We start from the raw sequence: 26,176 nt of genomic DNA, 5'->3' as shown, positions 1-26,176 counted from the left end.
GTGCCATAATTGCTGAAAGGTCACGTTTGATTTGATTTCATATTTTGGTATATTTCAACATGCCAGGAAGCAGAAACTGCCAAGAGTAGGTGAGAGTGCTCGATTACAAAATGAGTAAAAAATGATTTACTGGTTTAAGTCTTACTTCCGTCTAGATGAAAGTGTCTCTAACATTACTGTATCAGTTGAGTGAATTACTTCCTTCATCGACAGCCGCTTGTCGAAATAAGCCACCCCATTCTCACGAAATTCCAGAATTTCTGCAGATGTGCGTCAGTTCCTTCATCAATATGGAATACATGCCATCACCTTCCTCCCTTCTACCCAGCCTGGTTTGAACCGAACAATATCTGGTTTGTGCTCTTCATTGTACTTCCCTACTCCTAAGAGTGACCAACACTGCCTGTCCAGTAGCTCGAAACACAACTGCATCCTCCATGTGCATAATGCTGTAGCAGTGCAGTTCATACAAACATATTCTTGTTGTTCCATATGTCATAACTTGAAACAAACAGTTAAGCCGATAATTCAGAACAGAAATAATATAGTTCGATGACAGTTACATAAGAGAACAACAATTACATAATAAATAATAATAACAAGAAATAGAAGCAATTAATAAATAGAAACTTCTTGTTCTCAGACATTTTTAATTTGAATGAACACCTTTACAAGAAATCAGACAGCCCACTTCAAGATTTGCACATAATTACCATCTAGTGTGAAAGCCTGGACTTACACCAGGACTACTCTGTCTGCATGATGTAATCAAGTGACATTAACCAATGTGCAGTTCCAAACATGTACGCTTGGGGCTCTGCTGCATATGCCTAGGACTACATCTTAGGTACCTCATGTAATACAGGCTTAAAACCATACCAGCTACAAGCGACGACTTCAAGTGACAACAAGTGGAAGACAGTTTTTGACAATGTATATTTTCAGTGATGAAGCCAAGTTTTGTGTGTCTCGAAAGGTGAATCATACACACGAGATTATAGAAAAAATTCGTGGTTCACCTAACATTAACGTCTTTTGTGCCACGTCCTCTTCAAAAGTTTACAGACTACTTTTCTTCCTGGAGAAAACCGTGCCTGATTTCGTGTACCTACACACACTGCAGCTGTGGCTTTTGCCAGAAGTACAGCAAGCAAGTGAAGGGTTTATTTTGCAACTACAAAATGCTCCACCTTACTTTCTTTCAGACATTTATGATTATCTCAATGCCGAACTGCCTCAGTGTCGAAATGCACATGGTTCCCATTGTGACCCTCTTCTCCAGTGGCCCCCACAGTCACTTGTCTTAGCTTCATATGATTTCTTCTTATGGGGTTAAGTCAAAGATCACCACGTTCCTGCATCCATTGCCACTTAATTTGGAAGAGTTGAAAGGAAGGACTAATACGGTCGCTGACAATGTAATTGGTAATATAGATAGAAACTGCCTTGGACAGATTTAAAAGCACAGAGAACATAACATTGTGGCATAAAACAGAAAATTCAGTTTCCAGTTCTTCAGAAGGATGAGAAATGCACTGAACTCTTCCTGGGATTGACATGTAAGAACACAAAAAACCGATTTAAAAAAATGGATTGGGCTTGTATGCCACACAGTGATAAAAATTTCTCTGTATTCCTATCTGATAGTAAATACATAGCAGATGATATGTATATCTGACACTGAAAAATTTCACACGAGTAATAGTCATGAGCAGCATGACACCAGTAAATGATGTACTCTAGAACTAGACAACCTTAGGGTACTGTTAATTATTTTGAGCAGCTTGAGCTAATATGAAGAGACTAACACATTTTTATTCTTTCATTTTTCTACAGTGTGTCTGTGGAGAAAGACGTGTTGCCCTGAGTGGCATGTGGCAGAGACCAAGTGAACTAGTTATGACATGTTTACCACAAGCAGCCAGAGATGCTATAATAGCACTATGAATTTTGAGTCAAAAGGTTCCAACATGTCCTTCACTCTTTATGTAACTGTAAACAGTGATATAAATGTGCACTCTTGCTATACATTGTGAATTTTAACAACTGACAAGCATCAAAAGAGTGCTGTGTAGACAATTTTCACAAGGTGCATTTTAGCTGTGTATGTTTTTACTTGCGACAATTCTATTTGTAATGAACTTTTTGTCAAGCCTGTGTGGAATGTGCAATCCGATCTCCACTCAAATGTGAACATCACATGAGTGATGAATGCACAATGGAACATGATGTAGACCCGAACAAGTTTTTAAAGATCTGAAGGTGACAATCTTAGCTCTTGAAACCAGTCAATAAGAAACTGTTTGGATCGAAATGTAGCCTATAGACTATTTCTTTAAAGTACATAGACATCGCTGATTCTCATTTCTCATTATAAAAAAATCAGAGAAGTTATATGCCAGTTTAAGCTTAGGGAACAGATGTATAATGAGCAGGCTGGTGGAAATATGGGATGAAATATCACAAAGGTGCCATTAGAAAACAAATTTTGTGAACAAACAAAACAAATATTTTGTACAGCTGCTGGATGTGTATTTATGTAGTAATCTATAACTGGCTGTAGTACCTTTCCAATATAAGGAAACTTTTGAAAGTGGAGTCTTTTTAATTGACATTAGCAAATTAGAATAAAAAGTGATTGATGAACTTTTGTTATAGACTCTCTTCTACCAGTATGAAGCTTACAGTAGACGCTCAAGTTAACAAAACACACAGACTCAGAGAGGAACAAAGCACAAACTGAGTGTGACTTTACCTTCTGGATTCTTTTCTCGACTTTATTTCTAAAATAATTTTAGTAAAAATTTGAAAATAGTTAAATATTCGTCTAATGCACTTCGCACATTTCTTTAACACAATTATTTTCTTACAACATTATAATGTTTTCTGTCATTGTTAGCACTTTTTTAAAGAGGACATTTAAGCTTCATTTGTCTTCTTGTTTTTTTCCTGAGGATCGGAGTTCCATGTGACTTTTCAATATAAATACTACATTACTTGTAACAATTATTAACAAAAGGTTTATATGAAGTAATTGTATTTTGACTGCTATTAATCGCTTCCTGAAGCAAAATTAAATCAATCCAAGAATAACAATAATTACCAACTGATGAAACTGTTTCTGTTATGCCACTTGCTGTGGCGTCACTTTGGTTGCAAGTCACTCCTGCACCCCACATCGGTTAAATAAGAGCAAATATTGAAGTTACTCTATAACGAATATGGAATTATGCTTCGTGCAAGTGCACTTAAAGACACTCTAATACAATTCATTTGCATTGTTAAAAACTACACTTAATCTCTGTAATCTCGTTCATTTCCTATATTAAAGAGTATACTTAATCTGAAGTTATACTGTCACCAGTAACCTCCTTACTTCCTTCCTCAAATCCACTAGGTCAGTGTCTATCGCTTTGTACTCTGTAATGGTGACATAGTGCATCTGTGTACACTAATATTTAAATAGCCACCACCTGGTGGCGAGCGTACCACAGGGAATTGCACAAGCCTCTTTGTGGAAACAATAAGATCACTGACCAACAATTAGGATATACATTAAAACAAGAACTGCACTTCCATGCAAGCATATTTATATAACCATTACAAACCAAAACTTTTCATTGTTTGATATTTTTTGTATCTCTTCAGGGTGGTCTGTTTCCGCTATCATTTTACTCGAATTGTTTACAAATGAATCACTGTCATTATAAAGACTATTGTCATGGAAATCGTTGTTGTTCTAGTTTTCACTTTAAGATTTCTGTACAACCTCTACACTGTCTACCTCAGAAAGGAATGTATATGAAGAATTAGCCATTTCACACCAACTTACTTGAACTTTGTAATTACAACTTTTCTCTCAACATTATGGCTATAGTTCGACACTGAGTTAACACAGACTTCCCTAAATGGGAAGCAGTCAGGTTCGAGAATGGGGCATGTAAGAGCTACGAAAAGCAATATTTGGAATATCGATCGCCACTGGCCATTGGAGTGGGAAGGATTGAGAGCATTGAAGCTGCCAACCCTAAAATCCGAATATACTGCCAATACTGTATTTAGTTTCACCATTTGTAGAAATGAGTGAGCTAATGTGAAACTACAAATCACCTTCCATTAACTATCCAATAATACTTGCTTACTCAGACAGAAATCTTAACTGTGCATCATATAATGGGACAGCAAAAACAACATAAATTAACAATGATGTGCCCACAACTGCAGTGGCCAAACGTTTCTTTGCTAGCAACCCTAAATGTAGAAATTTAATATTATATTCATGTTAATATACACATCATATAGTCACAGTCAGGGCACATGCTGTTTGGAATAAAAACACACATGATGTTGTCAAAGTTACTTGGTGCTTACCAATAATGAAATCATGCTCCTCATCTTTTTCTTTTTTTTGGCTTAAATACGGTAACATTATTGTTGTGATCAGACTTTCACAACTGTCTCTCTGCATTTCAAAGAATATATAGGATATTTTTCAACATGCACACAAAAGTAACTAATAATTTCTTTTAGTAGGCTATAATATAACTTATTTACAACCATACAGTTGCAACATAATTTTTAGAAATAAGTCTGTATGGGTGCCAGTTGGACTGGCAGACACACCACTTACTGTGGCTGTAGCACAACAAACAGTACTAAAACCGACACTTTTTGTAGAGATCTTTGATATAGTCTAAAACTGAATCTGCATATTATCCTAATATACAGGTATAAATATCAAAGCTACCAATACTGTATACTAGCTTCAGAAGCACTGAAACCACAATGGCAATTGCTCGATTTACTTCTGACACTAATTAGTGTGGGTGAATGAACGTGGTGCCAAATAGTTAAAACGACTTTATCTTTTATGACATAACTAAAAGTGGCTTCAATTGAGTGATGCCACAGTAATCGGGGTGCTGCTATTTCTGCATAGTTACACAGTTTTCTATATGGTGTCTGTGTCAACTGAAATTATTGAGGCAGGTGTTACGTAGTAGTATAGAGCGTGGCATTCGAATAATTAATTACATATGAAAGAAAATGCAAAGGATACCAAAACGGATTTCAGGCAGGAATAAAATGGAAATCACACATTTACCTTTAAAAGAATTACCATTCAAACCTGAAAATTGTTTTATAAAACATTTCTGAATTACAAAAACAAATTTAGAGTACTTCTTGAATCATGTATCAAGCTCCATTTAAAGATGAGGAACACAAATTTTGGATGCAAACCCAGTTTGCCTGAAACTGCAGGTGATAGATACTGGCATGTCAGCGTTATAGTGCCTCTACAGCATCCTCAAAAATACATTTTTGGGGTACTTACATGAGATGCTGGATGATGTTTACAGACATAGCAATCATAATAAAATTTCTATCTGTGGACCACTTTCGAATAACAAGAACAAATGTTGCATAGTTGTAGAGCTGCATATTGGACACCATTTAAAAATCCGATACTCATATTAAAGATGCATTAGAAGTTCAAGTGAAACTGCAAATGACACTTCGATATCTGACATGTGGCATTTACCTGTCATCTCTCCAATATTTATATTATGTCCCCAAATACAAATTTTTAAATTCTGGCATGTTCTGTTCCATGTTGTGTACTATGACCAGAAGATACAATTGAGAGCTAATATTTTTTCATCCTTGCACCCAATGTCAGTTAAAAATGACAAAACAATAATGTTACTCTATAATACATTTTGTAGTTATGCTTTGTTCAAGTGCAATATAATATAATTGAACATTGAATATCCATGTTCCTGTATTAAAAGCTAGAGTCAAGTTGGAAGTATATTGCCAACAGTAACCTTCTTTACTTCCTTTCTGAAATTCACTGGATAGATGCTCAAATGTATGTCACCAGTACTATGATCTGAATACATTAGCCAATATTGTGTTGACGTTCCACATTTGTAGAATTCAGTGAGCTGCAGTGAAACTACAAATCCCCTTCCACTAATTACACAATGACACATGCTTACACACAACCAGAACCTACCCATGTGCCTGATAGCACAGATATGATACATTTCCACCACATAGATTAACCATTTTTACTCATATCTGAAATCTGAAAAAACTTAAGCTATGAACAACTTCGAAAGTAGGAAGTTGATATATGCTCCTACTGAAATAATTTATTTAAAAATATACATATCATGTTGTAAGAACTGCTTGGTACTCACCTTGTACACAACCTACAGAATGATACCACACTTTATATATCTTCTTGTTGTCTCACTGGTTAAGCAGAGTAATAACAGTATTTTTACCCAACTTTCTCAGATTATCACAACATATTTTAAAGAAAATACAGATCGTTTTTCTAACAAAAAAAAATCAAGCAAACACCATCCAAACAGGCCTTGAAGGTTCAATAGTACTGACTGCCCGCCATGTCATCCTCAATCTTTAGGCATCATCAGATGGGGATATGGAGGGGCACATGGTGAGTACACCACTCTCCCAGCCATTGTCAATTTCCGTGAGCAGCTTTTGTAGACACATAAAATAAAATAACAGGTTTCTAGAGTACAATTTTTTCATGTAGTGCCAAACATTTTCAGCAAACAATCTTTTTAGGTGCCAGATAAATCTGTACACACGCCGCTCTTCGAAGATTTTAACAATTTGTTATGTTAATTGATTAGACATAGTGATTAATTCTTATTTTGGCTTTCGGCACAAATAAATGACAACTGTAGACAATTTCCCGTGTACCTACATCAACATCTATGCTCTGTAGGCCAGCCTGAAGTCAATGGCACAGGGTATGTCCAAATACCAGTTATTAATGTTTCTTCCCATTTCATTCCCTTGGAACATGGGAAGCATGACTGTTTGAACGCCTCTGCATGTGCTGGAATTATTCTAATCTTTCCCTCACTATACCTATGTTATTGATACATAAGGGGTTATAATATATTCGCATAGTCATCATTCAAAGTCGGTTCTTGATACTTTGTTAGTAATCTTTCTTAGGATAGTTTATGTCTGTCTTCAAATTCTGCAGTTCAGCTTCTTCAGCATCTTTGTGACACTTTCACAAAGCTCAAACAAACCTGTGTCCATTTGTGCTGCCCTTCTCTGTATGCTTTCAATATCCCCTGTTAGCCCTTTCTGGGACAGGTCACACACACTTGAACAATATGCTAGAACCAATCACATGACTAATTTGTAAGCAATTTCCTTTGTAGACTGATTGCACTTCCCCAGTATTCTACCAATAAACTGGAGTCTACCCTCTGCTTTTGCACCGACTGAGCCACCTCATATCCCTACAAAGGGTTATACCCAGGTATTTGTATAGCTCGCCTCATTGGTATTATAGTCATAGGATACTACACTTTTTCGTGTTGATGTGCACAGTGTTATGTTTCTGATCATTTAAGGCAAGTTGTCAATTATTACATGCCTTTGAAATTTTATCACGATCTGGTTGAAAATTTACACAACTTCTTTCAGACAGTACTTCATTATGGATGACTGCATCATCTGCAAAAAGTTACTGTTAATATTGTATGCAAGGACATTAATATACGCTATGAACAGCAAGAGCCTAACACACTTCCCTGGGGCACATCTGAAGTTATTACTACATGTAACGACGACTCTCCATCCAAAATAACATGCTGCATCCTCCCTAACAAAATTCCTCAATCCAGTCGCAAAGTTTAATTAATACTCCATATGAATGTACTTTTGATAACAAGCACAGGTGTGGAACTGAATCAGATGCTTTTCGAAAATCAGTAAATACTGCATCTACCTGACTGCCTTGATCCAAAGATTTTAGTATGTCCTGTGAGAAAAGAATGAGTTGGGTTTCACATGACTGATATTTTCGGAATCCTTGCTGGCTGGCATGGAGGAGGTAATTCTGTTCGAGATATCTCATCATGTTTGGGCTCAGAGTATGTTCTAAGATCCTAAAACAAATGGATGTCAAGGATGCTGGACTGTAACTTTGTGGATTACTTCTACTACCATCTTATAGATGGACGTGACCTCTGCTTTCTTCAAACTGCTAAGCACCTTGTTTTGTTTGAGGCATCTGTGAAAGATTTTAGTTAGAAGTGGGGCTAACTCAGCTGTAAATTCGGTGTAGAATCTGACAGGGATTCCATTGGGCCCTCGATCTTTACTCAAGTATTACGATTTCAGTGGTTTATCAGCACCACTGACACTAGTATTTACTTCCCTCATCTTTCCAGTGTTATGAGGACTAAATTGGGACATTTCTCCTGGGTTTTTATTTGAAATGGAAAATCTGAAAACAGAGTTAAGCATTTTAGATTTTGCTTCGCTACACTCAGTTTCAGTTCCTGTTTCCTTCGCTAGGGACTGGACAGTAACTTTTGTGTCACTAACAGCCTTTACATACAACCAGAATTGCTTTGGGGTTTGTGAAATATCATTTGACAACAATGCCCGGCAATTCCTGCCCATCAGTACGTGAGGTCTGCCTGGTCTCGGTTTATCTATGTTTATTCCTTCATAGCTCCACGTCAGAGTCACGGCATCGATATTCGACGTGGCCAGCTGACAGAACATTTGACAATATTCTGCTGCGGCAGTCATTGAAAGCCTCACACATTGATCTCTTGACAGACAAATGCGTTTTATTCAGCAATTCTCTAGCTACAGCTCTATGCTTTGTTTTACATCTGTGACACAGTACTCTATTTCTTTAGCTGTTTCTTTACAGTAACTGTATACTGTAGAGATTGCCTCCCATTATGAACAGTTCTACTGAGTACATATCTGTCCAGTGCATGCTCAACTATTCTTTTAAACTTGAGCCAGCATTCCTCTACATACTGCTGCCCTGTGCTTAAACTTTCAGTTCCTCATTGAGATACGACACTACTAATTTTTTATCTACTTTACTGAATACACCCCCCCCCCCGCCACACACACACACACGTTTCAGTTATTCTTTGTACTTTGTTAGTCATTTGCTGCCACAACCATATCAAGTTCACTGATGTGGACATCCTCAAAGAGGTCAGGTCTCTTTGTTGCCATTAGAAACAATATATTTTCATCATGAGTGAGGTTCCTAACTGTCTGTTCTAGTTAGTTTTCAGAGAAGGCAACGGGACCGATGACCTCACTGTTTGGTCTCCTCCCCCAAATTAACCAACAAACGACTTTAATTTTTTTCCTAGCATATATGCAGCTCTGATTCCAAGAATGTTAGAACGACCTCTGTGGTAGGTTCTTTCTTCCGCATTTATTGACTTTGACCACAGCAGTAGATGGCTGTAGGGTAGAGATGGGCAAACTGAAACACGTAACTGTTTCGAAACAAATGAAACAGTACAATGTAATGTTTCGATACGCTGTTTCGAAACAGTGGAACAGTTTGTGTTTTGTAATCTAATAAACCTACACATTTTATCATCTTGAATGTCTACTGTATAAGTATGTCCATATAAACACAAATGAGGTGCGAGAGCACTAATCATATCACAGAAAGTATGAAACTATCACTTAGGTGTCTTAGCAGTTTCGTATTTCCTGCAGCAAATGCGCTGCTTTCGAGTGGTGTGACTTTCATACTTTTCAATTGGCTGAGGACAGCCGTAGCTGAAGACAGAAGAACCACCACGAACGGATCTGGAGGTGGGAGCAAACTGCAGAAACAACGGATATGCTACTGGGATTCCCATATTCCGTTAGCATGGGTAATATACCCATCCTGCTAATTTCCATGCACACAAAGGGAATCATTGTGGACAATAGGCACAGTGACTATAGACTCACAAATAACGCCAAATAATTCGAATAAATAACAAAATATAACAGAAAAAATTTTGTTTTTCAAGGTGTTTCGAACCGTTACCATAAATTCACCATGCTTCCCAGCCCTTCCCGTTCACAATTACACTATAAGTGATATGTCAAACAGATTGCTTGCAATTATACCTACATCAAATTTATGTACACTCCTGGAAATTGAAATAAGAACACCGTGAATTCATTGTCCCAGGAAGGGGAAACTTTATTGACACATTCCTGGGGTCAGATACAGCACATGATCACACTGACAGAACCACAGGCACATAGACACAGGCAACAGAGCATGCACAGTGTCGGCACTAGTACAGTGTATATCCACCTTTCGCAGCAATGCAGGCTGCTATTCTCCCATGGAGACGATCGTAGAGATGCTGGATGTAGTCCTGTGGAACGGCTTGCCATGCCATTTCCACCTGGCGCCTCAGTTGGACCAGCGATCGTGCTGGACGTGCAGACCGCGTGAGACGACGCTTCATCCAGTCCCAAACATGCTCAATGGGGGACAGATCCGGAGATCTTGCTGGCCAGGGTAGTTGACTTACACCTTCTAGAGCACGTTGGGTGGCACGGGATACATGCGGACGTGCATTGTCCTGTTGGAACAGCAAGTTCCCTCGCCGGTCTAGGAATGGTAGAACGATGGGTTCGATGACGGTTTGGATGTACCGTGCACTATTCAGTGTCCCCTCGACGATCACCAGTGGTGTACGGCCAGTGTAGGAGATCGCTCCCCACACCATGATGCCGGGTGTTGGCCCTGTGTGCCTCGGTCGTATGCAGTCCTGATTGTGGCGCTCACCTGCACGGCGCCAAACACGCATACGACCATCATTGGCACCAAGGCAGAAGCGACTCTCATCGCTGAAGACGACACGTCTCCATTCGTCCCTCCATTCACGCCTGTCGCGACACCACTGGAGGCGGGCTGCACGATGTTGGGGCGTGAGCGGAAGACGGCCTAACGGTGTGCGGGACCGTAGCCCAGCTTCATGGAGACGGTTGCGAATGGTCCTCGCCGATACCCCAGGAGCAACAGTGTCCCTAATTTGCTGGGAAGTGGCGGTGCGGTCCCCTACGACACTGCGTAGGATCCTACGGTCTCGGCGTGCATCCGTGCGTCGCTGCGGTCCGGTCCCAGGTCGACGGGCACGTGCACCTTCCGCCGACCACTGGCGACAACATCGATGTACTGTGGAGACCTCACGCCCCACGTGTTGAGCAATTCGGCGGTACGTCCACCCGGCCTCACGCATGCTCTCTATACGCCCTCGCTCAAAATCCGTCAACTGCACATACGGTTCACGTCCACGCTGTCGCGGCATGCTACCAGTGTTAAAGACTGCGATGGAGCTCCGTATGCCACGGCAAACTGGCTGACACTGATGGCGGCGGTGCACAAATGCTGCGCAGCTAGCGCCATTCGACGGCCAACACCGCGGTTCCTGGTGTGTCCGCTGTGCCGCGAGTGTGATCATTGCTTGTACAGCCCTCTCGCAGTGTCCGGAGCAAGTATGGTGGGTCTGACACACCGGTGTCAATGTGTTCTTTTTTCCATTTCCAGGAGTGTATATGTCTAATAACTGTCACTCTACGCCTTTTTTATTCAAAATGTTGTAGACTTACTTGAGTTTCTTAATATGATTACTGTACATCAACAGAGAAGTGTATGTTATAAAAAAAGTGTACTTTAACTGAATGATTTTCACATATTTATTATTTTGAATTTGAATAGTATGCGTTGTTTTATTGTTTGGTTAGTGTTTATAAAGCAGAGTTACGCCATTTCGGAATAGGACAGTCAGCTAGAAACGAAGCTTTATTTTCGGATATCTTAAGCTTCATGCTATTGCTTGTGAAAAAGATTTAGACACTCTTGAAAGTGTTTCATGAAGTGATATGTTGTATTTCAGTACCTGTGCCGAGCCCGAATCTCGTCCGACACAGAGCTGAATGAAACATCACTGTTTCGATACAATCAGTCCGTTCCAAGCACAGGTGGACTGAAATAGCTTTATTTTGAAACAACGATACAGTTTCTGTGTCTGGCTCGAGATCGAATCTGGTTCGGTTGTCCGAGACAGGGGCGGAATGAAACACCGCTGTTTCGAAACAGTGAACCACAGCCGTTCCGAAACACTGAAACAGTTCCACGTATCGATACATTGTATCGAAATATAGAAACAGTGGCCAAGTCTACTGTAGGGTTTAGTAGTTCGTGTCATGCGGTTGTACGGTGTTATGTTGCGTTTTCTGTGTAATATGTAAGTGATTTGATGGTGGAGACAGGAAATCACGGAAAGACGCATATTGAGTGTGGTACTAAGTCAATACTTAATTGTCATTACAGCTAACTGCCTCGAATGAAGTAGTTTGCCAATGCCTTGTAATGATGCTATAGTAACTGTTCGTACAGTTATTACATCGGTTTAATTTCATTTATTGGGCACATTTGAACGATAAGTTTGTTCCACATTTAATTCTTGTATCATCTTTGGCGCCTCTGGTTATGGTTTGAGATAGCCTTAGAATTTCGTAAGTAATTATTTCAGGTTATGTGCATCAGAACCAAACACTTGTTATTTTCAGTGAGCTTATGTTTCCGCATTGCGAGCAGGAGGTGACTAGTGTTTAGACAAACATATTAGTGTACATTATGTACCTGTGCTGTTCGGCAATTACGAAAAATACCAGATCGACGTGTGGGTATGTAATATGCTTGCTGTTTTCGTTCTGTCCGATGAAATTGCTAAATGTTTCCCGTGATTTAGCAAAAGAACCACCAGAAATTTTGATGTGTTGTCTGTAATTACCGGCAAAGTGTCTATATGTGGTGGTTGGAGAAAGTGCAGGTCAATGTGAAATACTAGGCCCTCACGAAGTTCACACGTCCGCTGCATTGATATTGTTATATTTACTTGTGCATGCGAAGTTCGGTAACAATATTTGTGAAGGAAGGAATAGGGACGGTAAGAGTTCACTGTAATCTGATCTGTAGTTCGCCAGGGTTGTAGCGCAAACAGTTGTACTGCCGATACATCAGATTCGTTAGCACACGTTAATACAGAGTATCAGGGATTGATTATGTTGGTATGAAAGGGAATGCTGTAGAGGGAATTCATTGTGTTGCGTTTTCCATGGATTATCAATGTGCCTATGTGCTTCATAGTTTAGTAAATAGTGTTAACTGCTGTTTGTAGTAATCTGCACGTTTGTCTATGGAAGGATATGGGAAATGTAATTGACTCTGTAAGGCCTAATGGGTATGTGTAATTGCCACCGACGAAAGCATCCCAAAACCACAGAACATTGTCATGGGTACGCTTATGAGAAAGTAATTTCACTAAGTCTTGTTACAGGAATGTAATCGGTGTTAAATCTTGACAGTCAAGAATCATTTATTTTTCCATGCAACGTGCAGGCAGCAGTGTGTGTTTTTTAGTGACTGGGTAAAGATTGCAGCATTGCTCTATATTGAGTTGATAACGTTGAATATAGATGACTGTAAGTTTAGTTGTTAAAAATACATACTAAACTGACTGAAAAAGAAGAAAGTTCTGTCTGTATGGGTGGATTTTCATGTTCTGCCTTTCTGAATACCATGAAAAAATATGGGTTTATAGATTGATTGAAAGTGCAGCCAGTATGATTGAGAAATAATTCTTTTCTGTCCTTGCATACGTTGCTAAGAACATAATTATAAACCTCTTACATTATTTTATATATTAAGGAATTTGCATGATACATTGACAGGCTTAGATATACCTCGAGACTCATTTTAATCTTTTATTCTTCATATGTAAAATTGTCTACAGTAAATAGATTTGTCTGGTAAATTCACTTTATCTTAGTTGCTTCACATGACACTTAGAAATTTATGTGGAAAAAGCAAGATATGTCAGCTACCATATTCAGAATGGGATTGTATACCACAAGCAAATGCTACTAAGTAACAGCAGTAACTGTAAGTCATTTGTTTCCATTGTGTGTGGTTTTTGTTTTCTGTCAAATTGAGTTGTGTTTTCCATTAATGACAGTGAGGCTTGAGAGTCCTTATAACCAGCAAGTTGTAAATCAGTTCTTTTTATCAGGTTCTTTGTTCCTCAGCCAGTTTTAAATTTTTAATATGCATTGACTCGTTTGCTGCAGCCAGAAAATGCTGCCAATGCACTATGTTGAATAGTAACAATTTAAACAATATCACTTTTGCTTTCTTGTTTTTCAGTGGATTAGGAGAGCACTCATGGACTCAAAGGGAACTAGTTGGCTGAAAAAAGAGAAGAATGAAGTATATGCTGAACCAGGCTCCTTGGTAAATAGCTTCTTGTATTTTTTACCATTGTTTTATTAATTTCTCTGTGCAATGTGGTGTGTAAACAAGCAGATTACCTTCCCTGTTGTTTGTCAGATGAAATATTTGGTACTGGCTGTTGGTTTTGATTCTTGACCAAATGAAGTTGTGACTCTTGGCTGTGCAACATATTTGCAATAGATTGGTATCTTGTAGTATATAATGCTGCTCTCCAATATTTAATTTGTTTTAAAATTTCTGTAGCTTATTGTTGGTGTGATGTTGGCATGCCAGTAGTTAGATTACAGGTTTCTTGTCTACTAGGAAATTCACATGTTCTTGAACTATTGTGGTGTTTGCAATCACTTGTTACAAATCAATTTTCTACTTTGAGATTTAGTTTGGTGTGTTGTTAATGTCTAGATTTGTTCCTTTCTTAGAAAGTGGTATTATTAATGGATATGATAAAGTAATATATGAGTAGGACTTTACTTGCTAGAGTGCAGATGATTCAGCTGCTACTGTAGATCAGTTGTATGGCTTGCTGGATGAATTGATCAGATGCTCTATTTGTGGTCAGTTTTTAAGTTAACCATAGTTGCTTTCACAGAAAAGAGGGATATATATATATATATATATATATATATATATATATATATATATATATATATATATGTGGATTTATTGCAAAGACAATATATGGCAGTCTATTTGTCATGGTGCCTGATGGAGAAATCTAAACTCATGACCTACAATATTGTTTTCCTGGTGTATTATTTTTGCTATTGCTCATCTTATTGGTTTTATGCACTCAATGTTCTTATTAGCAATATTACTGTTCTTGATCAGTTTTTGATTTGGGGTTAGGTATTTAGAATCTATTAAATATGGGGAAGTGGTAGGTGACAAAGAGCTGTTGTTGAAATCCTTTGAGGAGCTTAAATACTATTAAGTGAATGAGCAGTTGGTAGTGTAATTTGCAACCCTAAAAAGGAAGTGGTGGTAATGCTGATACTAAGAGTAAAGGAGTGGGAAATACAGAAGCGTCCGATCCCGCCCGCCTGCTTTGACCCATGACGTCACAAATATGGCGGAAACAAAACACACACACACTCTCCACAAGAAGCCTAATGACACTAACGTGACAAGCGCGGGAAATGGGGTGTTTTGGGTGGGGGGCAAACTAAATATAAACAAATTTAGACGCCTTGCGTAGCTACAACTTGTAAGTGAAGACAGCCATGCATTAATACCCACCCACCTCCTCAGGGGTCGTAATCCCTGCAACCCATAGAAGATAAAGATGTTTCAGTAGCTGATTAGCGTTTTTTGTCTTTTTTTTTAAATCTCACGAAATAGAACGAACAGATCAGAAAGATAAATATAATAAACTGAAACAGAAATTGGAGGAAACAGATAATTAAAATAAGTAATAAGTGTTTTTAAATTTAAAAAAAATCTCAAGAGATAGAACGAACAGATCAGAGAAGTAAATAAAATAAAACAGAACTGGAGACAGCCACACTCAAACCGAACTCCGCGCCATCATGACGTCACACAAAACACCCTTACGTCACGGGTCAAAGCCGACGCGTGGGATCGGACGCTTCTGTCGACCCAAGGAGTGTTACAGTTTTAACTGTGGAATGTTTGCAATGCTCTTTAACCAGTAGATTTTCACATTACCACTCTAAATATTTGGTAACTCATAAATTACTTAAATGTTAGTATAATCAGTGTTAAACTGTGTGGGCTCAAATATGACACTTCTGTAACACACAATATATGCCTACGGATTTGGTGCTCTTAAAAGAAGTAATTATAGCAGAATGTCACTGTCAGCTTCTGGCAAATTTAAACATGCTAAAGCTACTGTTAGAGCTCACTTCTTGATTCAGTATTTCTGAGAACAGCAGGATTTGAAGTTGCCAGTGTGTGGCCATCAACATTCTACGGATAATTCTCTCCTCATGGAACTTGTTTTGAAAATATATTGTTCATTTCTTTCTTCATCAAAGTGCTGTAATTAATTTGTTTTTGTAGGTAGATCAAAACACTTGTGACCCTGCAAAGATGTCTTTGCTCTGAATCATTCATCTTGAAAGTTTATCTAGAAGCAGTGAAAACACAAATGTATACCCATGCTAGACAATGTCACGTTATGAAAGTAGCCTTGACAGGTTTTTGTTAGTGTCAACTGCCAAAGTCTGGGTCAAGTAGGACCTTCCTCCCCCCCCCCTCCCGAAGGAAGGAAACCTTTGTACTTTCAATGTCTCACTTACCTTTCTTTCTATGAACTTGGTGTGTGTAGTGTCTTGCTCATATTCAGGATGTTCATTCTTCTAGTGGTACTGTAGGTCTAGCATTGATCTCAAAATGTAAGCAGTTGGTAAAGGTAGGTCATCGTAGATTTAGCACACATGCCTTTGGTGTTCGTCGTCTTATCACTTCTTTTTGGAACAACTACAGAAGTGATGACTACAATGCACTTTCATATCGTGTTACATCTGTATTGTAAATGTATCTGTTTTTCCATTAGCTCAAAGCTGTGTGATTGAGCAGTTGCTGTTCCAGCTTTTCATGTGAGGTTGTATCTGAACTGGTCCAACAGTGAAAAGCAAAACTCAGTTGCCGACAACTCAGGTGCCTCAGTTACATTTTCCAAAGAATAGAGAAAGTAAAATCAAACACAGAAAATGTCAGGATAGAATAATGGTATACAAAGGGTACATTTGTACTCAACACATTGAGGAGGCCTTTGGTTGCAGGTAGGTAGAATCAATTGACTGCTAAATATTTAAGCTTTTAGACAAAGTCATTCATATGAAGTACAGAACAACACTAGAGCATGAATACATCTAATGCAAGCAGAAATCTGTTGGCGTGACTGGTGGCGTAAAGAGGTGCTGTGGGGTGGGAAGTGAGGGATAGCAGGGTGGGGGTGGAGGTGATACTGTGCTGCCTGTGGGATTGGTCAAGGACATAGGGTGACAGAATAGGGCTTCTAGGTGCAGTGTAGGGAGGCTGTATGGGGGGTGGGGGGAGTTGTGGGGTAGGTGTGTGCACTGCTCAGTGCTAGAATGAGAGCAGGGTAGGGAATAGGCGGGGCGGAGCATACAGACTAGTGAACATTGACGCTATGGGGGGTTATGGGGATGAGTGATACGTTGTAGGAAGAGTTTCCATTTTGTACAATTTAGGAAAGTGCTATCACCCTCTATGATCACATCCCCCAACACACATGACTTTGTCACTGAACAGTACCTTCCCCAGTGTCTGTCTCCTAACCTACAGCCCATTCCTGGTCGTCATGTCCAACTACATTCTCACACACAATTACTTCTCTATTGAAGGGATGGCCTACAAACAAATCTGCAGTACATCAAAGGCCAACTGTATGTCACCATGTTCTGCAAATTTATTCATAGCCCACCTCGAGGATTCCTTACTAACCACCCAGAATCACAAACAGTTCACCAGATCAAGTTTGGTTGATGACATTTTTGTGATCTTATTGGTTTGTTTATTGAACCTGATCTGATTAAGTCCATCAGACCCTCTATTAAATTGGGCCATGGTTTCCCTTTTTATAGCATATTTTTCTGAAACTAAGTTTTAATATGGAAAATAGTATTACAATGATTTGAGTGTCTGAAGTAACAGTGTCAGTGAATAATACTATGAACTAAAAGTTAATACTGGCAGTACTTTTACTACTGCAGTTGCTACCATTAGTGGTGGTGATGAAAGAATTTGTAGGTGTGCAAGGTAGACTTTTTTCTGATGCAGTGTGTTACAGGGAAAGGAAATGTAAGGAGACTCCACCAGCTAAGAATATTGGGAAACAATGTGGTTTGAAGGAAATGCTAAGGGTCACACTGAGGCATGCACAGCCTAAAATTTCCTTTACAGCCTTCTCCCAGAAACGGAATCCCATGCCTTGTCTTGTCAGTCACAAATACAGAAGCGTCTGATTCCACCCATCTGCTTTGACCCATGCCGTCACAAATATGGCGGAAACGACCCTACACTAAGACTCCAATATGGCGCCTATGATGTCATTACATAAACATGACCACTAACACGAAAATACAATTAAAAACCAACACACACGTCCCACAAAAACTTAAGGAAACTAACAGGCCAAGTGTGGGAAATTGGGGGTTTTTGGGTGGGGAGAAAGTAAATACAAACAAATTTAGACACACACCACCATACTAAACCACACAAAACGACAAAAAAAAGACGGCACAAAACTATTCAAATTCCACTAAACACAATATACAGTGGAATCGGACACTTCGCTTGATCTACATAGCTCAACAGCAGCTGCAGTCCCACGAATTGGAATCGAACATTTCCCTTCACCTCTTATACTTAAGACACCTCCACATATAGCCATCCCTGATCAGAGATGCCAGAAGTTTAGTAAGCCGAGTTTCTTCACAACACACTGAACACTTAAAGACTTCATCCAAAAATCCAAATAGTTGAAGAAATTTTATTAGAGACAACGCACTGTCCCCCATCATTGCCGACAACTGAAAACTGTTGACCCTGCCAGTCATATCCATACCTATCAAAGACATAAAAAAAGCAGTTTACCAAAATTCACACACACCAATAAAAAAAAGTAATATTGACATGACAAAACCAAAATTGTAAACTCCCTGAAAAATATTCCGCTGAAAGCACAGTCACTACCAATACCACACATGTGCAATGCTACCACGCAAATGAACATCATACGCCTCGCTACCCATAAACACACCACCAGAGAGAACCACCAACCGCAACAATACACCACCTATAAAAACGCCACACATGCAAACTAAACCTAAAACATCACCTAACACACAACACATGAACACACCACCAGAGAGCACCACAGATCGCATCAAAACACCTACAAATGCGCCACTCTCACAAACTAAATTCCACACTGCCATGGTGTCACACACCACAATAGCCTTAAGTCACGGGTCAAAGCCGACGGGTGGGATTGGACGCTTTGGTCGACCCCCATCTCCCACATACTCCTAGAGTAGCACTCCCCTTGCAAGTCAGTACTACCCATGACTGAAGTACTGAATCACATTTTCTGCCGGGATTTACCCTACCTCTCATGCCTTGAAATGAGGAATAATCTCTCCACCCTTCCCACAGTTGTGTTTTGTCTCCAATTGGACTGATGAAATATTCTTGCCCATCGCTACTCCAGTCCTGCTTCCAACCTCTTGCCTCATGTCTCATATCCCTGAAACAGAGCTACATGCAGGACATGCATGTTTCCTGCAGCCCTGTCAGACATCTCCAACACAAAGGCAGGGCTACTTGTCAAAGCAACCTTGTGATTGGCAACTACCCGCCTGCAGCCACTGTGCTGTATCCTACATAGGCATAACTAAATTGCTCTGTCTGCAGGAGTGACAACTGCCAAAGTATGGCCAAGAAAGCTGGACCACCCACTTGCTGAAAATGCCCCCAGCATGATGTGGTTCACTTCAGTGACGGCCTCACAGCTGGCTCCAACTGGATTCTATCTTCTAACACAACATATTATTTCCTGTAACCCCTCTAGACTCAGCCTATGCTAGTCCATGTCCTCTACACATATCCCTTTTCCCTACCTCACTTCACCACACAAACACAGACGCAGACGCTTTCCTCCCATTACTATTTTCCCTTTCTCAATTTCTCTCCTCCCCTTCCCCTCCCACAGTACAGCTTCCCAAAACTACATTTAGCAACTCATACTGTCTCTGCCACATCCTTGCATGCTACCACAGAGAACACATTATCTTCCCTCCACCCCTCCTCCCACTTTGACACTGCTATCCCTCCTCGCTGCCCCGCACCACCTCATATTTCACAACCCACCCTAACAGATGGTTCCTCATACCAAAAGCAGATGGTCATTCCCAGTTCCTGGAGACAGTGGCCATGTGTGTGTTTGTTGTGGTCCTGTGAATGTGTTCTCTATTTCAGAAGGGCTTTGTCCAGAACCTCAATTTTTTAATACTGTTTCATTGTATTTGTCTGCAAGTCAGTATAGAAAGTAAACATGCCAAATTAATGGGAAAGTGAACTGGAAAAAACACACCAACCAAATCTGCAAGGAAAGTCCTCAAGATTGTTCTACCTCGTGTGTAAACTGAGAGGAGTGTTTGGTTCAGATATGTGTTAATTCCCCTGATATCAGTAACATAAAAAAAGGTCCGTGTGATATGCTAGGTGGAACATACAGTGCCGTCTGTATTTTGTTTACCAGGCTTAGAATACTAATAGTTTTTGATATCTCTATGACTCTGCTGTTGGCATCAGGGAGAATGTTAAAGCATGAGTTCCCAGAAAGCAGTTTACAAACAAGATACTGTAAGTAATGCAAAAATCCACATCCCAAGTCATAGGCTAGCAAGAACAGGAAACCCTCAGTAAGTGAATGGCCTCAAAAATCTTACTTATTATTCCATCCCTGCTTCATCCACATCATTTTAATATTTCAAAATAAAACTGTGCGATTGGCTGATAGAAAATTCATGTTGCAATTACTTGTATGATATGGGTATTGTTGATTTTAATATTAAAGATTCTAGTTGTACCCACTGATTTCATTACACTACTGTTTTTTTTATATGGTGCGCATTTTGTATAAAATAGTTAATGATAAGTAAATAAAGATTATGGAAGTAGGAAATATGATTGAAAATAGCAACATAGGAAAATGAAGTGCAAGATGCTAATAAATTTTCAAATATGTTGTCACTGATCATTCATATAACTTTTCGATCATTACCATTGAAATGCACCTTACTGACTGTCACTGAGAAGGCCACTCTCTGAAAAGAATGAGTCATTTATTCTTTAGAAGTGTCATAGACTTACAATATGTGATACTTTTTTGTAATATATCTAAAATTGTCTTGTTAAAAGAACTCCTTGCAGATATTTTTTTTACTATTCACCACAGGTTCAGTTACACACATCCACCATGAAAGTAAAAGAAGAATTGGATGAGCAAGTGAACCAACAGGTAAGTCTAGAATTTGTGTGACTGTATGAAATTAAGCAGTGTTGTGTTATGGCTCAGTTTTGGTGAATATAATATAGATTGACTTGATGCACTTCTCCACGTTAGTCTACTCTCTGCAAACCTCTTAATCTCTGATGACTGCATCCATTCGAACTTGCTTCTTGTCTTCATGCCAGTCTCCCTCTACACTTTTTACCCTCACATATCCCTCCATTACCAAATTGACTATCCCTAGATGCCTCAGAATTTGTGCTATTAACAGGTCCCTTGTGTTAGTGAAATTGGTCCCTATGTTCCTCCCTCATTTGTTTCATCTACCCATCAAATCTTCAGCATTCTTCTGTAGCACATTTGAGATGCTTCCATTCTCATCTTGTCTGAATTGCCTATCATTTATGACTTCCATACAGGGCTGCACTGCAAATATCTTCAGAAAATTCTTACTAACACTTAAATTTATATTAGATGTGAAGTCCTCTTTCTTAGGCACATGTTCCTTGATATTCCTAGTCTTCACTATATTTCTTTCTTACTTCAGCCATTGTCAGTTACTTTGGTGCCCAAATAGCAAAAGTTGTCTGCTACTTTTGGTGTTTCATTTTCTAGTTGAAACTCAACATTGACTGATCTATTTCAGCTAGATTCTATTGCTTTTATTGATGTTTGTCGTACAATCTCTTCCAGTAATACTATACAATTTTACTCTTCCAGCTTTTACCTCCCACACATCCCTTCATTGACAATTTCAAGATGCTGGTTTTGTTGATAGAATTACATTGTCATTGGTAAACACACAGTTTCCTTTACCTTCCAGATTTCCTTCATGTCTTCCTTGTACAGAGTGCATATCAGATGTAGGCTACAAGCCTGTCTCATTTCCTACTCAATGCTTCCCTTTCATGTCTTTCAGCTCTTACAACTGGAGTCTGGTTTCTGTGAAAGTTGCAAACAAACTTGGGCTTCCTGTCTATTTATTCTGCTGCTGTCCAAATTCCAAAGAGTGCAGTCGACTCCACATTCTCAAAAGAATTTCAGTAAATCTGCAAAATCTGTAAACACAATTTTGTCTTTCTTTAACTCATCTAAGGTACGCCATAGTATCAGTATTGCCTTGTTACATGTTCCTGGTACCCAAAGTGATCTTATGTAAGGTTAACCCTCTAAAAGCTTTTCCATTCTTGCAAGCATGATATATTGATCTGATGGTCTGGTCCGATAGTATTTACACCTGTTAGCACCTGCCTTTCTTCGAATTTGAATTATTGCATTCTGGTTGATGTATAACTTTGTCGGCTATCTCGTATCTTGAACAAAAGTGGAATAATTTTGTCATGGATGGCTTTTCCAAGTATCCCAATAATTCTGAGGGAATGTCATAAACTGCAATGGCCTTGTTAAGACTTTGCTCTTTCAGTGTTGTATCAAATTCTGGCCATATCATAATATCTCCAGTCTTTTCTACAACTACTTCCTTTTCCCTCTCTGGAGCAAGTTTGTTCCCCTTTGTCTTACAACCATTCTTGTTTAGCCATATTGCATGTTCTGTTAACATCATTCCAGTAATGTCTGTATTCCCTTTTGTCTGTTTTAATAGCCACATGTTTGTATTTTCTCTTCTCATCAGTTAAATTCAGCATCTCATGAGTTGTTAAGGTATTCATACTAGGCCTTACTTTTTATCTACATTTCCTCCTGCCTTCACTGTTCCATCTCAAAGCTGCCTATTCATCACCCAGTGTATAATTACCCTCTATTTATCACTTGTTGCCTAATGCTCATTTTCAAACTATCAATGATTTTTGGTTCATTCAACTTACCCAAATCCCATGTACTTAAATTCTACTTTTACCATTTCAACAACATTACTCTGCAGTTAATAAAAACAGCTTTAGCCAGAGTCCACATCTATCACTGGAAATGTTTTGTAGTTTACAATCCTGTTTTGAAACCTTCGTTTTTGACATTTCATAATCTGCTTGAAACCTTTTGGTTTCTCCATGTTATTCCACATACACAAGCTTCTTTCATGATACTTCAAACAAGTGTTTGCAGTGACTAATTCATGCAATGTGCAAAATTCTACCAGGCAGCATCCCTCTTTCAGTCATTTATGCCATTGGATGTTCTCTTTAACTATTGTGCATCTTGTTCCTACTATTGAATTTCATTACCTTCTAGAATTGGCTTTCTTCTTCCTTAGCTATTGAATAATTACTCATCAAACTTTTTCCTATTCCATTCTTCTGCTGGTCTGGTTGCCATACAAATTTCTACCACTGTTGTATTTCCTTCATGCCTGTTTCAGCTATGGTAATTCATTTACATTGCTGTTGATAATAGCTTACTCATGTTTCTATTTTCTTGCTAATTACTAGGGCTCTCCCTGCATGACTCCTATTTGATTTTTTGTAGATAATCCTGTACTGACCTGACAGGAAGTCTTGTCCTTTCTGCCACTGCACTTCAGCTCTTACTACAACTGAATACAACCTATCAATTTTTCCTTTTTAAAGTCTCCAACCTTCCTAGGCTGTTGTTGTTGTTGTCGTCGTCAGTTCAGAGACTGGTTTCGTGCATCTCTCCATACTACCCTATCCTCTGCAAGCTTCTTCATTCCAAAGTACGTACTGCACTCTACATCTTTCTGAATCTGCATAGTGTATTCATCTCTTGGTCTCTCTCTTTGACTTTTACCCTCCACACAGCCCTCCTATACTAAATGGGGGATCCATTGACACACACACACACACACACACACACACACACACACACACACACACACACACACTCTCTCTCTCTCTCTCTCTCTCTCTCTCTCTCTCTCTCTTTCTCTGACCACACTGCCAGCTCTCTGAGACTTCGTGCAAGTGAGTGTCTACTGCTGACAAAGGCCTTAATGGCCGTAAGCCTTAATTGTGTGAATCTTTTTATTGTGCCTATCATGACTCAGCATCACTGCTGTATCATGAGTAGCGACTTTCCTTCTCTGGTATTGTTACATTCCATCCTGGATTTTCCATTGTTTGATGTTTGCTTCTATTCTCTTTTTGTTTAAACTGTTTGTCATCCATTTTGTCCACTTCCGTACAAGACTACACTCCAAACAAATACTTACAGAAAAGACTTCCCAACACTTAAATCTATACTTGATGTTAACAAATTTGTCTTCTCGAGAAAAGCTTTACTTGCCATTGCCACCCTACATTTTATATCCTGTGTACATTGACCATCATCAGTTATTTTGCTCCCCAAATAGGAAAACTCATACTACTTTGTGTCTCATTTCCTAATATAAATCTCTCGGTATCACTGATTTAATTCGACTACATTCCATTATCCTCATTTTGCTTTTGTTGATGTTCATCTTATATTCTCCTTTCAAGACACAGTTCCTTCTGTTCAACCGTTCTTCCAGGTACTTCACTGTCTCTGACATAATTAAAATGTCGTCGGCAAACCTCAAAGTTCTTATTTCTTCTCCATGGATTTTAATTTCTGCTCTGAATTCTTCTTTTGTTTTCCTCACTGCTTGCTCAGTATACAGATTCAATACCATCAGGGATAGGCTACAACCCTGTCTCACACCCTTCCCAACTGCTCTTTCCCTTTCATGCCCCTCGACTCTTTATAACTGCCATCTGGTTACTGTACAAATTGTTAATAGCCTTTCGTTCCCTGTGTTTGATCCCTGCAACATTCAGAATTTGAGAGAGAGTAATGAAGTTAACATTGTCAAAAGGTTTCTTCAAGTCTGCAAATGCTAGAAATATTGGTTTGCCTTTCCTTAATCTGTGTTGTAAGACAAGTTGTAGGGTCAGTATTGCCTCACATTTTCAAACATTTCTATGGAATCCAAACTGATTTTTCCAAAGGTCAGCTTCTACCAGTTTTTCCATTCATCTGTAATGTATTCATGTTAGTATTTTGCACCCATGACTTACCAAACTAATAGTTTGGTTATTTTCATGTCTGTCAACACCTTCTTTCTTTGTGATTGGAATTATTATATTCTTCTTGAAGTCTGAGGGTATTTCACCTATCTCCTACATCCTACTCACCACATGGTAGAGGTCTGTCAGGGCTGGCCTTTCGAAGGCTATCAGTAGTTGTAATGGAATGTTGTATACTTTCAGGGCCTTGTTTCGACTCGGGTCTCTCACTGCTTTGTCAAATTTGTCATGCAGTGTCATTTCTCCCATTTCATCTTCATGTACATCCTGTTAGATTTCCATGATATTGCCCTCCAGTATATCACCCTTCTATAGACCCTCTATATAATTCTTCCACCTTTCTGCTTTCTCTTCTTCACTTAGAACTGGTTTTCCATCTGAGCTCTTGATATTCATCCAAGTGCTCCTCCTTTCTCTAAAGGTCTCTTTAATTTTCCTGTAAGCAATATCTATCTTACCCCTAGTGATACATGCTTATCCTACTAAGATAAGTAATACTCCACACTCAGACATACAGACTGCCTGGCCTGCTTTTCCTGATAACATCCACCTGAGTGGACTCTGCCTGGAGATCTGAATGGGGGACTATTTTAGCTCCTGAATATTTTGCCTAAGATAATTTCTTGCGGTAGAGCTGTATGCTCTTGAGAAGAAAAACAAAGAGAGCTACAGTTCGCTTTGCTTTCAGCCATTTGCATTATTGGCACAGGAAGTTGGTTAATGCTACAAGGCCAGGTCAGCTGATAATCCAGACCATTGCTCCTGCAACTGCTGAAAAGTATTTTGCCTCTCTTGAGGAACCATGTGTTAGCTTGATATCTCCTCAGATAATACTTATTTGTGTTTGCACCTAACACTGTTTTCAGTGTTATTGACATGCAAGCAACCCTGCCTCGGCAGTGTCCATGGCTCATTTGGGGTGGGGACTGTGAACTATTGTTTAAAGTGCTGTCTTTGAGCAGGAGCAATAGTTCTAGCATGTATATCTGTAGAATTACTTCATTATCTATATGAAGATAAATAACAATTCTGTGAGACTGCATTGATACACATACAAACCAACAGATGAAAACTGTTGCT

The 26,176-nt window shown here is 39.2% G+C and overlaps 1 protein-coding gene across 2 annotated transcripts in view; it reads left to right on the top strand.

Moving 5' to 3' along the window:
* Nucleotides 1–12,016: 12,016 nt before the first annotated feature.
* The window catches only part of LOC126213349 (zinc finger protein 493-like), a 115,219-nt gene continuing 101,059 nt past the window's right edge, over nt 12,017–26,176 (top strand). The window contains exons 1-4 of one of the 2 annotated variants that reach the window (XM_049941046.1): nt 12,017–12,086; nt 12,173–12,357; nt 14,048–14,134; nt 21,084–21,146. In XM_049941046.1, the coding sequence (XP_049797003.1) occupies nt 14,066–14,134; nt 21,084–21,146 (132 nt within the window). In that variant the 5' untranslated portion in view covers nt 12,017–12,086; nt 12,173–12,357; nt 14,048–14,065. Of the gene's footprint in view, nt 12,087–12,172; nt 12,358–14,047; nt 14,135–21,083; nt 21,147–26,176 lie in introns of those variants that run through there. The other variant, XM_049941047.1, reaches the window with a different exon arrangement.

The sequence above is a fragment of the Schistocerca nitens genome, chromosome 11 (genome assembly GCF_023898315.1).
Source record: "Schistocerca nitens isolate TAMUIC-IGC-003100 chromosome 11, iqSchNite1.1, whole genome shotgun sequence".
Taxonomy (NCBI): domain Eukaryota; kingdom Metazoa; phylum Arthropoda; class Insecta; order Orthoptera; family Acrididae; genus Schistocerca; species Schistocerca nitens.
This window is presented reverse-complemented; position numbering and strand designations above follow the sequence as displayed.